Source organism: Cornus florida, unplaced genomic scaffold (genome assembly GCF_030987335.1).
Source record: "Cornus florida cultivar Cherokee Brave unplaced genomic scaffold, ASM3098733v1 CherokeeBrave_3.0.0_Hap2_Chr06, whole genome shotgun sequence".
Lineage (NCBI taxonomy): Eukaryota > Viridiplantae > Streptophyta > Magnoliopsida > Cornales > Cornaceae > Cornus > Cornus florida.
This window is the reverse complement of record NW_026775576.1, coordinates 74,954,757-74,970,855: the sequence shown is the minus strand read 5'-3', so window position 1 is coordinate 74,970,855 and position 16,099 is coordinate 74,954,757. Positions and strand designations below refer to the sequence as shown.

Below are 16,099 nucleotides of genomic sequence, written 5' to 3'. Positions count from 1 at the left end.
CTTCCGCCCATATTTGAAGGGATAAAAATTTATAAAGGAGAAGGATGACTCATCCCTCCTATTATTCTTTCTCTACTTATCTCCTCTCTACCGAACGAATGAAGTTTGTTCGTTCCTATCTTCCCTCGACACCTCTTTCTTCTTTCATACCAAGCAAAGCAAAAAATACTAATGAAACGTGTCTGAAATAGTGAAAGGTTCTCAATTTCTTTCACTAAAGCTTTGCAATTTAACCATTTCTTGTTCAAACGCTTTAAAATTCCATTGATTACAATCATTTCATGTCAAAAGAAATCGTTGATGGGTTACTCCATCACAAACATCAAATTATAGGAGAGATGGAGTGCCTCTGAGTTCTACATGTTGGTAGTTTTATCCCCTATCTATTAAAGCTTCGCCATGAGATGAACCTCCATTATTGCATTTTAAGCTAAAACATCTCACTGTGATGTGTATTGAGTCTCATCTTGTTGGCTCTTCCACATTGTGGTCTTTTTGATCCTGTCCATCTATTTGATTAGAATTCTTGCCCTTAGTTTCCGTCCTTAATCTCATTTGTTTTCTTCTTTATTGAAGTGTATAAGCAGAAAGAGATCAAGGCAGCTTTCCTTTGATATGTGGATGCACAGTGAGAGGGGTTAAGCTCCTCTCTTTTGGGGGATTGTGGTGGGGCATCTTCATGATTCCTTTAATAAGGATATTGGGGTGAAATAAAGAAAATACAAAACACTCACATTTTGGTTATTTACTTTAGGTGGCTCGATGAAGGAATGTTTGATGTAATTTTTCTTTTATATATATGTATTACCTTTTAAGTTGATCACATGGCTGTTTAGTGTGAAAAGGCATTTTTGTTGTCTGCGGCTGCAAAGACTCATATATCAAATATGTATGCAGATTGACAACTTGGCATTAAATGTACCCTCTTTATGACTGATTATTTTTGCTGTGCTAGGAAATTGGTCAAATGTCCTGGGGAAAGAGAGCTTAGTATTTTTAAACTATTATCGAAGTATATAGGTGATCCTTCGGCAGCTACGAAGTTTGTTGATATCTTACTCCCGTTTTTAGCAAAGAGAGCTCAAAATTCTGGCGAGTGTCTCATAACTTTTGATACTGAAACTCGTTATATATATATATATATATATATATATATATATATATATATATTTTTTATGTTGCTTCAGCTTCTTGCTGCATCTATAAGAATTAAAATTCATTATTGTTAATTCAGCAGAGGCACAGGCGGAAGTTTTGCAGGTCATTCGAAATATAGTACCAGTATTAGGGAATGAAAATACTGCAAAAATTGTGAATGCTGTTTCTCCACTTCTTATTTCTGCTGGTCTGGATGTCCGGGTGTCTATTTGTGATCTTCTTGACACTCTTGGTGAAAATGATACTTCTTTACTCCCTGTGGTAACAATGCCCTTCTGTTTTCTTTTTGTTTTTCTTCCTTCCCGTTGACTATTAATTTTGAGGATTTTTTTCAATTTCTAAAATCAGTAACTGGTTCTTCAATTTATTTCTTAATCTGAGTGCAGGCAAAAATTGTTCGGGAATTGAATTCAACATCTGTTATCGAGATGGGTGAACTTGATTATGACACTATTGTCAGTGCTTATGGAAAGATCAACAAAGATTTCTTCTACACTGTCCAAGAGAAGCAAGCATTGCTCATTCTGTCACATTCTGTGCATGACATGTCTTCTGATGAATTGATTTTGAGGCACAGTGCCTATAGGTTATTGCTTACGTTTGTTGAATTCTCTGCTGGAATTCTTGATCTAGAAGTGAAGTCCGATGAAGGTTATTGGTCTGGAGCACGCATTCAGTGCATAATAAACAACTTCTTTCTAAAACATATTGGGGATGCAGTAAACAAAGTAGCTTCTGTTCAAAAGGTATCAAGTTTCAAAACAACTGTCTTTTATAGTTTGCTTTTGTCTGTTTTTTCTCTTTCATTTCTTCTTCTTCTTCTTCTTCTTCATCTTCATCTTCCTTTTTATTTTTTTTGGGTTTCCTTTCTCTCCGTTTCAAGTGTCTGAATGTTGGAACCAATAGAAAGGTAACTCAAGGGACAGTGTTAGCTGAGATATGATAGGCGCAAATCATGGAATGTGACTTACCATATTATCTGAGACATGATAGCCACAAATAATGGATTTTACTTTATATACGCATATGTCTAGGCATAGAATATGCAATGATTTTATTTAGTTTCCTTTATTGTAATATTAACATGTGCTCTTTATTCAAACCTTTTACATATTTCTCTTGTCTTTCTTCTATATTATATTTCTTCTTGGTATCGAAGCCAAGGCGGTCCAACTGCAATGAGGGCATTGCGAGTTCGGTACCAGCCATTTGGGAATGGTCTAAGGTTACATCAACCATCGAGGAGGTGTCAAGTAGGTAGGGTGTTCCGACCTTAATGAGGGTGTTGCGAGTTTGGCACCACCTATTCAAAAATGGTCTGAGGAGACATTGTTGAATCTTTCAACTACATTGTTTAAACATATGTATGAAGGTGAATGGTTTGAGGAGACATAGTTGTTTCTTTTTATGGTCTGAGGAGACATTGTTGATTCCTTCATCTACACTGTTTAAACATATGTATGAAAGGGAATGGTCTGAGGAGACATTGTTGATTCTTCCATCTACATGTTTTAAACATGTGTATGAGGAGAAATGGTCTGAGGAGACATTGTTGGTTGTTTACGGTCTGAGGAGACATGATTGATTGTTTATGGTCTGAGGAGACATTGTCAAAAGTTTATGGTCTGAGGAGACACTTTGATTTGTTGATCGGCACTTAATTTGACAGAAAAGCTTCGCTAATCAAATTTACACGTGTTAGCAAGACTGTGTTTAAGGATGCATTGTCCAAGTTGGGCGTCTCAGACATCCACACACCAACTTAAGGCGGAGTGTTATCCGAGATATGATAGGCGCAAATCATGGGATGTGACTTACCATATTATTTGAGATATGATAGTCACAAATAATGGATTTTACTTTATTTATGAATATGTCTAGGCATAGAATATGCAATGATTTTATTTTGTTTCTTTTCTTTTAATATGAGCATGTGCTCTTTTTTTATCTATAAATATTAAAGCTGTGAATGAGTGATTGATATCATTCAAGCCTTTACATATTATAAATCTCATTCAAGCCTTTACGCAATTCTCTCATTTTTTTTCTTTTTATATTTTTACTGAGAGAGATACAGAGAGAGAGAGAGGGGAGGAGGAGGAGGAGGAGGAGGAGGAGGAAAGGGGGGGGGGGGGGGGGGGGGGGGGGGGGAAGTGATGAACTCGTCACATGTTCTCACTTAAAACCACAAATAACTTTTTCTTGCAGCTGGTGAAAGCCTTAATTGGCTGATTGTGCTCCCAAAGCCCTGACCTGCTCGATCTGGTTGTTACTTTGAGCCTTCTCTTGCCACCAAAAAAACTTCAACATTACTCATGAATGGCCATTTTTTTAATTTGTTCTTCAATCTATCAATAATTTCTTATTTAATCGAAACCAAAAGTTTTTGTGATTCAATACAATTTCTTACTTCTACAATATTAGTACACGACCTTTGTCAATTGTCAACACTCGACACAATATACTATCTAACCTTCCTTCCTAGTAACTAAAGGCAGCAAGTGACCTATAACTCCAATTCTGTTTAAGGAGCTATCTGTCCTGTCATTAGGAACTAATGGAGTCAGGGTCGACCTATCCTACTATCTCTCCCGAGGGGGACTTAGGGGGGTAACGATCAGATCTCTTATTTAATATCTAGTCCTTTTAAGGCTTTAAAGATCCCAGAAAGGACTTCTCAAAGATCTGTCAAACTAATTCTAGGGTAAAGTGCAAAAAACCCCCCTGAATTATTAGCTTTTTGCAACTAATCCCCCTGAACTAAAGATTGCCCCCCTAAAGTATTGATTTGTTGCAATTAAGGACAAACCCATTACAAAAGACTATTTTACCCTCTGTTATTAAATTTATCATTTCTTATTAAATTGTTTTTTTATTATATTTTCTCTTATTTAAATATTAATTATACCATTTACCTTAATTTTATAATTAGTATCAATTGATTATAAAAATGGAAAAAAATAAATAAATTTGTAGCTATCATTTTCTAATATGATTAGCTTATTATAATAAAGCTTATTATACTCACTTTAAAAAAATTAATAAATTACGTAAATAAAAAATATCTTCTTTTTAATGCAATATATTCATGAAAATTAAGAAATTACTTAAATTGTTTCAAAATTTTCTATTTAAGATTTTTATTTAAATAATTAATTTAAAAATTAAAGGCAAAGTTATGCAAATTTAATGGAGAATATTTCATCAAATTAGTATGAATTTTTTTCATAATTTATTTTAACAAGAAAAATATATCAAGTGTAATTCAATAAGAAAGGGTATTAGGGTATTATGGTCATTTAATGAAAAATAGGTAAGACAATGGGGCATTTTGCAACTAAATGTGATAGTTTAGGGGGTTTTATGCACAAAACATAGTTCAGGGGGGTTATTTGCAAATTTAGATATAGTTGAGGGGGGGTTTTTGCACTTTACCCTTAATTCTATGGCCATTTTCTAGACGTAGAATCTTGAATTTTAAGTGCCATTTGGCTTATTGCCTTAAGACCCCGAGAAACATGGCTTCTCAACAAATCATGGTGTGTGCTTGTACCTATTATATGTGTCGGATATCCTAAATGGAACTTCAAGGATGCTGTATATATATTTTTTAATTTATTGAAATTTTATTACTTATATTTTTTTGACTGATTTATCAAATATGGTTACCTTTGACTATGAGAATTCAAATGGTTTCAATTGTTGAATGGTTTAATTTCAGGTATGGATTGATTTACTGCGAGAAATGGTGTTGAAGCTTCCAAAGGTGCAGAACCTTAATTCATTTAGGGCTCTGTGCAGTGATGATGCAGAACAGGATTTCTTTAACAATATTATTCACTTACAGGTGAGTTCCTTGTGTGTTTCTTGATGTGAAAATGAGTTTCTTAATTAAAATTTTCTTTCATAATATCTTTATGTCACAACTGATTAGCTATTAATTAATTTGTCATAAGCCGCTTGTTCATTTTTTTGTGGAAATGTTTTTCTTAAAGAATAAAAAATGTTTCAATGTTGTGCCCACTATGAAGAGTCTGATGTATTTTTAACTGGCTTCATTGCATTCATTTTGTCAAAACCAAGGAAGTAGGCTTTTGTTTTATCATCCTATTATACAAGTAGGGCCCACAAAATACGGAGACAATGTACTAGCCATTTCTCTCACAATTTTGTATCATTCTTGCAGAAGCACAGAAGAGCCAAGGCACTGTCACGCTTTAGGAATCTTGCCCATACAGGCAATTTGTCAGAGGTAATGCTTTTATTATCTAATTAATTTCACTTAACAATTTGTTCTCTTGAATTACTTGGTCTCTTGAAATTCTGTTTTTGATGTCCAGGTTATTACAAATAAAATATTCGTCCCACTCTTTTTTAGTATGTTATTTGATGTACAAGATGGAAAGGGAGAACATGTCAGAGGTGCATGTTCGGAGGCTCTTGCATCCATTTCCGCTCACATGGAGTGGAAGTCATACTATGTGTTATTGGACAGATGCTTCCGAGAGATGACTCTGAAACCAGACAAGCAAAAAGTCTTATTGCGACTAATCTGCTCCATTTTGGACCATTTCCATTTCTTGGATACTCATTCCGGTCAAGAAGTCAAAGAGTCTGCAGGGGATGTTTCAAAACCTGGCATGATTGAAACTTCTTCCTTGACTTTGTTGCCCAAATGTACTAGCTCTGCTAAAGTTTCTGAGATACAGACGAGCCTAAAGAATATCTTTCTGCCCAAGATACAGAAATTGTTGACATCTGATTCTGATAATGTCAATGTCAACATCAGTTTAGTCGCACTCAAACTCCTAAAACTGCTTCCTGGTGACATCATGGATTCACAGCTTCCTAGTATTATCCATCGCATTTCAAACTTCCTAAAGGGTCGTCTGGAAAGCACTCGTGATGAAGCTAGGTCTGCTTTGGCTGCCTGTTTGAAGGAGTTAGGGCTGGAGTACTTGCAGTTCATTGTCAAAGTCTTGAGAGCCACCTTGAAGAGAGGATATGAGCTGCATGTGTTAGGTTATACTCTCAATTTCATTTTATCGAAGTGCCTTTTGAATCCCATCAGCGGAAAGTTGGATTATTGCTTAGTTGATCTTCTTTCAGTGGTCGAGAGTGATATTATGGGAGATGTTTCTGAGGAAAAAGAGGTGGAAAAGATTGCTTCAAAAATGAAAGAAACCAGAAAACATAAGTCCTTTGAAACTCTTAAATTGATTGCCCAAAGTGTCACATTTAAAACCCATGCCGTGAAGCTGCTTTCACCTGTTACTGCTCATCTGCAGAAGCATTTGACTCCAAAATTGAAATCAAAATTGGAAGCTATGTTAAATCATATAGCTGCCGGTATTGAATGCAATCCATCTGTATGTCAGACTGATCTCTTTATTTTTACGTATGGCCTCATTGAAGATGGCATTACTGATGAAAATCCGGAGCCTGAAAATTTCTCCAATACGAAGGCAGATAAACACTGTTCAAATATGGTGAGGAACAAAATAGTAACCTCAGGCAGGGTCATTGGCAAAGACTCACAATGTTCACATCTTATTACGGTCTTTGCTCTTGGGGTATTGCACAATCGTGCGAAGAATATGAAACTTCAGAAGAAGGATGAACAACTTTTATCGATGTTGGACCCTTTTGTTAAGTTGCTGGGTGATTGCTTGAGTTCCAAGTACGAAGATGTTATATCTTCAGCGCTTAGGTGCTTTACTTCTTTGGTGAGGCTTCCTTTGCCATCTCTTGAATACCATGCTGACAAGATAAAGACATCGCTACTGGTGCTTGCTCATGGTTCAGCAAATGCTAGCAGTCCTCTAATGCAATCATGTCTAACATTGTTAACAGCACTTCTGAGGAACACTAGGATTACCCTTTCCACAGATCAATTGCACATGTTGATACAATTTCCACTTTTTGTTGATCTTGAAAGAAATCCCTCATTTGTTGCGCTGTCACTTTTAAAGGCTATTGTGAAGCGCAAACTAGTAGTCCACGAGATATATGATGTTGTTACTCGGGTTGCAGAGTTGATGGTAACAAGTCAAGTAGAACCAATTCGCAGGAAATGCAGTCAAATTTTCTTACAATTCTTACTTGATTATCATCTCTCGGGGAAACGCTTGCAAGAACATCTTGATTTCCTGCTTGCAAATCTAAGGCAAGGATATAAACACCTTGCTCAATGTTCATGTTGATTGTATTTTCAATCTTTCTTACACTGATTTATCTTCGTTCAGCTATGAGCATTCAACTGGAAGAGAAGCTGTGCTTGAAATGCTTCATGCAATTATAATGAAGCTTTCAATAAACGTTGTGGATGAGCAGTCCCAGTCAATATTTACGATTTTGGTGCTTTGCTTGGCTAATGATCATGACAACAAAGTACGATCCATGACCGGTGCAGCTATAAAGCTTCTGATTCGACGTGTGAGTCCGAATTCACTTAATACCATTTTCGAGTGCAGTCGCTCTTGGTATATTCATGGAGAGCAGCATTTGTGGAGTGCTGCTGCTCAGGTAAAGTCTTCCAGTATGTACTACAGTAATTTATTCTTAGAGCATTTACTAAAATACAAATATGACAAGGCCTTCATGGTCTTCCTATGAACTCCATTTTTTTATATGGCATGATTCTGGTATGGGACTTGATGCACAATGGCAGGGAATCTGATTGCTTAATTAAAACAAAGCATTGAAATGGTTAATGTGATTTCTGTCCAGAGAATGTCCCATCAGCGTTTTGGTCACTCAGAATTAGTCCTCCTGTAAAAATTTGCTCCAAACACATGTAATTTATCATAGTGCCGTCGAAGTTGATAATTTTACATTGGCTAAATACCAACCATGGAGAGAAGGATGACACATTGACCAGTACCTAGAGTCTATAAATTCTGGTAGTTGCACCCAGGACCTCATCAGTCCTCTTTGCAATGGTTGGTATATGCATCATTATACGTGCATGATCAACCTGGAAATGGGGGGAGATCTCATGCAAGCTCTTCTCAAAAGGGGCTCGTTGTAATTTTTTTGTTAGTTCAATCATGTCAATAGACCTGTTTTGAATATTTGAACAGCAAGTTTTAAAAATTTCGAGGGTCATTCGAGTTTGTGGTCCTTAAAGTTGGAACCCATAAGTAAATGCATGGGATGTTAGGGCAACACTATCACCTGAAATCCTTGATTTAATTTCTTTTGTTTCATTGTTTTTGAATGATTGGAATGCAAAGACTCTCCTTTTATTTCTTTTTTCAATTTGTTTTAGATGTTGTACCTACTTCAATAGTTTTAAACCATGATTGTGTAGGTATTGGGATTACTGGTGGAAGCCATGAAGAATGGGTTTCAAAGACGTATCAATGATGTATTGCCAAAGACGAGAAGCATTCTGAGGGAAGCTGTTAATGTTCTTACAAAGGGGCAGCTAGATCTTTCTAGCGAAGCAACAGTTCCCTTTTGGAAGGAAGCATATTATTCGCTAGTTATGTTTGAAAAGATACTACAACAGTTCCATGAGATGTGCTTGGAAAAGGATCTCGAGGTACACCCTATTCTCTACATGTTTTATATGTGTGCAATGCTTATTATTTGATTTATGTGTGCAAACTATTATATTTGAATGTGTATAACATATGCAATGTAGCATTTCTCTACATAACCAGACAGGACAATTGCTAGCATTAGGCTCTAGTTGCGGTGGGTTGTGGAGCTGTGGCAAAAGCGAAATCATCAATTCATGAAAGAGATGTAATAGTACTGCCAATTGAAGGCCAAATGGAAATTTAGAACTCCTCAAATAAGTTTTATTTCATTGATTTATTTAAGCATTTTGTTTCTCTGGGATGGGGGGTTTGCGTTAAATTGATGGTTCTCAAGGAGTGCATGGTAAGAATTGACATATCAATTTTTTTTTTTTTTTGGGTCCCGGAAGTTGACATATCAAATTTTTTTATGCATCATCAGCATCATTCTTTTTCTTTTTCTTGGAGGGGGAGATAGGGGATACAACAAATAGCTGGTCTTTTGAGGAGTGTAGGGTAATAATTGACATATGATAATTTTTAGTTATGCATATAATTGTTGTTAAAACTTTTTTTCTTTCTCCTTTTTTTGGGGGTTGGGGGTTACGGCATATTTACATTCTTCAAGAAGGGTGGTAAGAGTATTCTTATTAATAATGATCAACAAGACCCTAGTAACTTTTCTTGACCCAAATTGCAACCTACAGATCGTTGCTACGTTCCATGTTAAGTAAACTTGAGCTCACCAAAAATCCATGACTTCTGAAATCAAATATAATAGAAGATAGCAACATAGTAGTTTATATTAAATAACTTAAAATTAAGTCCATATTGAACCAAATTGTGATCAAACAAAGCTCCAATAGTGTTGTATATGAAATTTTCATTTTCCTTTATTACAAGCGTCCTTTGCATTGTTCTCCCTCGTATTGATGAAAAATTGACCTCAAATTAATAATGACGAAACATGAGCTCCATGCTTTCATCCTTGGATGCTTGACATTTCTATGTTGATTGACTTGAATTTCTCTTTTGGAAGCAAATAGGATGACGCCAACTGTCTTTTTATTGTACCATTTCAATTTGCCTGGAGTAATAAAAACGGTGTTCAGACAGCTTGTACTCCCTCCGTCCCAAAATAAGTGTCCATTTTGGGAAATTTTTTTTAAGGGGACGTGCAATTAATGCATTGTCCCCTTTTAAAATTACTATGTTACCCTTTGAAGTTTGAATATATATATATATATATATATATATATATATAAATATATAATCAAGTTTGAAATTTTTTAAAACTTCAAGGCATTCATGGAAAGATGTGAAATATCTTGTTTGAACTTTTTAAGTCGGACAAGTATTTTGGGACAGCCCAAAAGGTAAGGATGGACATCTATTTTGGATCTGAGGGAGTATATGCCATTAGATTGATCAACTCAAACATTTCAACCATACTCTTATTTACAATTTTGACTTCTTTGGCTCTATCATTAGGATTATTCCATTTCTTTGTGCTCTCTTCAAGTGTCACTGTCTTAGCAATTAAAAACATTTGGCTCTCTTGCATCAAATTGTTGATTGGTATTACGCTTTAATTGGATGAGAATAGTAAACATGGTGGGCATGGATGCAGCGTCCTTATTGAATTGCAAAGGCTTTAACTTTGTTATATAGCTATCCATATCCATTCCCTTTATGTTAATGAAAGGAAAACATGAACTGAAGGCTTAAAGAATTGAAGCCTAGTCTTCAAGGATTCCATTTTTGAATAGACTGCATCATACTTATTGTTGAACATATTCTTCATGACAACTAGATGTTGCCTAAAACTCTTGATGACAACACGCAACTTGTCTTACTCATGTCTCCCTGGTTCAGAACATCAAGCACACAAATAAGATATAGCTCTGGTACAAACTGATTTTGGCAGGGTTAGAAAATTTTGAGTGCTGCCGACAAATGGTTTAGTGGTAGGCTTAGGTTTGTGGAAAGCTTGTGGGGTTAGGGTCTTAAGAGGTATAAAAAGTATTAGGTTTTTAAATGTAGAGGGTTGGTTATGGCTTGATTTAGAAAATGACTGCTTGCAGGAATGGTAGAGGAATTAGTAATTGGAAATTTCTGGAGAGTTACTAAGAAGGGACCTGGGTGTAAAAATGGAGGCCAAAAAGTAAAGTGAAGGGTTGATGATGCTTAATATGGTAGGATTTTGGAATGATACGAGGGTTGTTCAAGGACTTTGAATAGTGATTCTCAAATACTAACTTAGCAGATAAGAAGGGAAGGAGAAGAGTTAGATGGAAAAAAAATTCTACATAGCAAATAGAAAAGGGTTTTGGATGTTAAAATGGAGGACTAAAGGAAAGGAAAAGGATTGGGGTTGATGGATTTTATGTCGGAATTTGGAGTGATATGGGGTTGTTCTCCGACTGTAAATGATGATTCTTGAACACTTGGAAGATAAGAAGTGAAGGAGAAGAGTAAGAAGAAGAATATAGGATTCTTACCTAGAATTTCTTAGGAATCAACACCTAAGATAAAGTTACATCACATGTCAATCAATCTTCAATTCTCTGAAACACTGACGCTTAATTCAGTATAAAGTTCACACAAATATTTATAGGCTACTGACTTCTATACCATTACTAAACTCCAAAATAAGAATGTTGGAAGTTTGAAATTGAGATTGTTCTGTACATATTCAAAATTACAAAATAGACTTGGATAACATAACTTGACCCAAATTATGACTTATGGACCCCAGCCATAGTCTATGTCTAGCAAAGTGAGAATTACCAAGATATCTGTGAGTCGTAAATAAACCTGTATCATCAGCATACTAATAATAATAAATACACATCATTAAAGATTCAAAGTGAACCAAAACTTGATTAGACAAAACCATTACTGAGCCGTATGAAATTCCATCACTTTTCTTGTCAGCATGATCTGCATTACAACTAGTATTGGAAAATCCACAATCCAATTTCTTATAATCAACATAACAGGAGGAAGCCAAGAAAGTCGCCCTATACCATATTCCAAAATTAGCGCTTCTTTAAAAATAAATTACCTTAAATTTGTCATCATTGCAAAGAGCGCACACTCGAATGGACCTTTACCTTCTCTTATTCTTATGCCTTTTCTTCCAAAGCAATTTCTATTATCATTGTAACGGGACCAATCTACTCTCAGCAACTGTTTCAAAAAATTATTTCCAGAGGATCTAGGTGGAGAATTATCTATTGAATTTTAACTATCTCTACACGCAAGGCAGATATTAAGAGGCATTTTTGGGGCTTGTTTTTTAGCAAGTCATGGAGCTTTTCTTGAGTAAGTAATCAGACCCCTCCCATGAGCTACTGTTCATGTGAAGGCCTTGCCCTTAAAAAACACCTTTGCCTTTAAATTGACTTGTCTGAGTGAGGGACTGAGGAGTGGAACCTTCTTTAGTAATAACAGGATTTTTAAAGTGTTTAGTAATAACAGGATTTTTAAATTGTTTAGTAATAACAGGATATAAAGTTAAGAAGACATTAGTTTTATGCACTGTTAACCGCAACTAGACCTTACAACCTTTCTTTTCAACCCAAAAAACCCCCCTTCAACTAGCGCAATCCTTCAATCCATGAAAGCTTCCACTCCAACAACCCAAAGTCACTCAGTTTACTGTACATGAGCTACAGTTTGTAGTCATATTTCGTTTCCAGTACTCTACCCTACTGCTCTAATCAACCTATACCTTTAAGAAGTGTGTGTTTACACCAAGTAATTACCTAACGAGTGTGTTACGTTCTCAGCAGTGGTTACTATAATGCAACACTGTAGTGATACTTTATATCAATTATTTGTAGTTGCTTTAATGACCGTAAAATGTAGTGTAATGAAGTTCACACTATTGCAAGTGTTTTTCTTCCTTTTGGGTTTCTTTTGCTGATATACAGGTTGAGATTTGTTTAATCTAAGGACCATGTATAGCTTGTCATTAGTCATCTGGGTGGCTGAAAGGAGGAATGAACTTTATGAAAAATATTTTCGCATGCAGGATGTGAGATTGTTATCTTAATGTCTGTAAAACTGGAATATTCTTTCAGAACTTAGATATCAGAGTTTGACTATCTAACAAATTATCTTAAATTAGTTAGGTAAAGGATTTCTTTTTCTTTTCTTTTGGTCTGAGAATTGGTTGAGCCTTGCTGTTGGATTTTTTTTGGTTAATTATTAATTGTAGACTATATTTCTCTCTTCTTTAAAGTAACGATAATCCTTGGTATGATTTCTTTAGCTGTGAAGTGAATTTCTTCTGCTTATTATTCACATTGGAAGTTCATTTTATTTCACGATAATCTGTTTGCTACTGAATTATTATGTTTTTTTCTGTCCTAAGTGGTTGGGGTGAGGTCTTATTTAGTTGCAAATTTTCTTTCCAGCTTGTTTTTCTTTTTCTTACTTGACTCCTCTAGTATTTCATTGAAGCATTTTTTCAGAAAGGTCATTTTGTGGGTTGAACTTTTTACTAATAGATTTTGTTAGGTCATTTGGCCTTGTTTTTTTTCCTTTTCTTTTTAAATTAATTTTTCTACCCTTTTTCCTAATTTTCAGGGTATATGGGAAGCAATCTGTGAGTTCTTGTTACATCCGCACATGTGGTTACGCAACATATCAAACCGCCTTGTGGCTGTATACTTCGCCACAGTAACCGAGGCTCACAGACAAAAACATGAAAAACCACTAGGATCATTTTTGCTGATGAGACCGAGTAGACTTTATCTTAATGCTGTTTATTTCTGCTGTCAACTGAAGGCTCGAGTCACTGATAATATGACCTGCAACCTAATTACACAAAATCTTGTGTTTGTTATCTGTGCTGTGCATTCCTTGATGGTAAAAAACGAATGCATAGATCCTAAAGGGTTTTGGTCCAAGCTTGAACATGATGAACAAGGCCTTTTTCTGAAAGCTTTTCAGTTGCTTGATTCAAGAAAAGGGAGAAGCATGTTGGCATCTCTTACATCTGGTGTTGATGATCAAAATGATGTGGAGAATATTGAGCATCGTCAATATTTCCTTGTCTCTTATTTGCTTAAGAGAATGGGAAAAATTGCCCTTCAGGGAGAGGCTATGCAGGTGGGTCTAGTGGGCAGTGGGTATCTGAACACTGTCCTTGAATTTTTTTTTTTTTTTCTTAGTTGGTACTCATACACATGCCTCCACTGAGGCTTGAACCCCTGACTTCCCTTTTGAAAGTAAGGGTCTGATACCGCTAGGCCACTGGCCTGTTGGCAACACTGTCCTTGATTTGCTAAGCTTGCTGAAGATATTTGATAATTTCCTGCAATTTCTCTTTCCTTTCTGAGATTTTTTTATCCATAATTTTCGCAAGAACATTTTGAAACCCGTGCAAAATATGATTTATTTTCTTTTTCCCTTTTCCATCTCTTCCTATTGCTAATATTATATCGAAATTGTGTGTGCAGATGAAGATTGTTTTTGATAGTTTCAGATCAGTTTCATCAAGAATTATTGACCTAAAAGGAGAATCACAAACTTGTGACAATGAGAGCCGACATTATGCATACCAAATGCTGCTACCTTTGTACAAAGTTTGTGAAGGATTTGCTGGAAAAGTTATTCCAGGTGAGTTCTGTCATTTGAATATCCAATGAAAACTTCTTTTTTATTTAATGCGTGCATGTTTGTCTGTATGTGCATGTGAGGTTGGGGCTGGTGAAGAGGAGCAAGCATAAAAACATCAGAACTGAAAAGAAATGTTTTAATAATTCATTCAGATGAAAGATTCTATATGGATATTCTAGAGACTTCATGAACTGAAAATAAGATGACTATCAATATTTTTCATATCAGCATCAGCGTAATTACCCGAGAAAAAAAAATTATTTGTCTTAAAATTGCAAGATTTCCTTGGCCTGGTATGTCATCACTATGATAAAACAAAAACAAACATTATTACCATTGTAAAGTTAATGGTTTAGTGCATCTTTCTTGTTTTATTTTTCTCACCATTGTATCTTCTCCCCTTGGAACATAGTGATTTGCTTACTAAATTTATTATAATGATCTCGCACTCACCAATTTGATTCTATTTCAGATGATGTGAAGCAATTAGCACAAGAGGTTTGCGAAAGTATAAAAAAGACAATGGGAATGCATAATTTTGTACAAGTTTACAGTGAGATCAGGAAGACCCTCAAGGCAAAGAGAGATAAGAGGAAACAAGAGCAAAAGGTCATGGCTGTGATCAATCCAATGCGACATGCCAAGAGGAAGTTGAGAATTGCAGCCAAGCATCAAGCCAACAAGAAAAGGAAGATAATGACAATGAAGATGGGGAGATGGATGCAGTAAAAATCAAGAGATGCAAATAGTTCCAAATGGGTTCCACCCACCCTTTTCCTGAAGAAAGGAAAACAATGCCTTTTCTTGGCGGAGTGTTCTGCTATGATCATCAACTGCCCAAGGCCCTTACGTCGTTCTGTCTCCATATTTTGGGATGCCTTCTCTGAAGCAAGTCTCCAAATGTTGCTCTTCCTCTAGCAGCAGCGCAAGAATTGATGTGAAGCACAGTTGGCTGATTGGAAACCGGCGTACAAGACATCGTGTGAGGCTGAAGGAGATACCAACATTCTCAAAGATTACATGGTGAATGTGACCCAGGGAGTAAATTTAATTCCTAGTGTAATGTAAATTGCGAGAAATGTAATATAGACCTTCATACTTCAATTGTTTAAAAATCAATTTTCGTAATCGATCTATCTTGTGATATAATAGAGGTTTCTTCAAGCATCTCTCCAATAACGTTCAACAAAAGACTTCCCTTCACTTTTAATACTTTGTTATCTGATCTGTGCCATCAACTAATTGTATCATGTCACATTAGTAAAAGTGTTTTATTTTAGTGAGTCCTATCACTACGTGTAAGTATCTGATTAGTTGATAGTTGATGCCATGTTTTTTCTCCTCCACAAAGAGGGCTGGTGCTGCAAGTCGGTCTTAAATTCTCGAAGCTTTGCTTTCCTTTAATAAGATTTTACAATGTAAGATGGTCATGTTTATATTGCAACTCTCAAGAGAGCTCCTTTTTCTCCACTGACGCTTTGTTTACAAAACATGTCAAGAACTCAGGACAAAAGGACTAGATTTAATATTTGAAGGATTATTGTTAGATCCAATATGGAGCAATCCTTGTGCCCTAGATTCTGCTAATCCAGTTCACCCGAGTATATATAATTATATAGTGATATGGACTTATATGAGTGGGAACCAGTTTCAATACTGACATGAATTTGTGGGAAGTTGCTGCTACTAAAACAGCTTAGTAGAATGAAAATTTATATTGGTATAGCATCCACTTCCCCTAAGAATATTTAATGAAGAATTCAAGCTATCCTACTGAGGTAGGA

General features: G+C 35.7%; 1 protein-coding gene across 1 annotated transcript in view; it reads left to right on the top strand.

Moving 5' to 3' along the window:
* LOC132312087 (uncharacterized) overlaps positions 1-15,602 on the top strand; it is a 34,265-nt gene extending 18,663 nt beyond the window's left edge. Inside the window, exons 21-31 of the mRNA XM_059810332.1 lie at positions 956-1,092; positions 1,238-1,419; positions 1,545-1,904; positions 4,880-5,005; positions 5,345-5,410; positions 5,499-7,324; positions 7,404-7,683; positions 8,471-8,704; positions 13,281-13,805; positions 14,156-14,315; positions 14,788-15,602. Coding sequence (XP_059666315.1) covers positions 956-1,092; positions 1,238-1,419; positions 1,545-1,904; positions 4,880-5,005; positions 5,345-5,410; positions 5,499-7,324; positions 7,404-7,683; positions 8,471-8,704; positions 13,281-13,805; positions 14,156-14,315; positions 14,788-15,044 — 4,153 coding nt within the window. The 3' untranslated portion in view covers positions 15,045-15,602. The remainder of the gene's footprint in view (positions 1-955; positions 1,093-1,237; positions 1,420-1,544; positions 1,905-4,879; positions 5,006-5,344; positions 5,411-5,498; positions 7,325-7,403; positions 7,684-8,470; positions 8,705-13,280; positions 13,806-14,155; positions 14,316-14,787) is intronic.
* Positions 15,603-16,099: the final 497 nt, after the last annotated feature.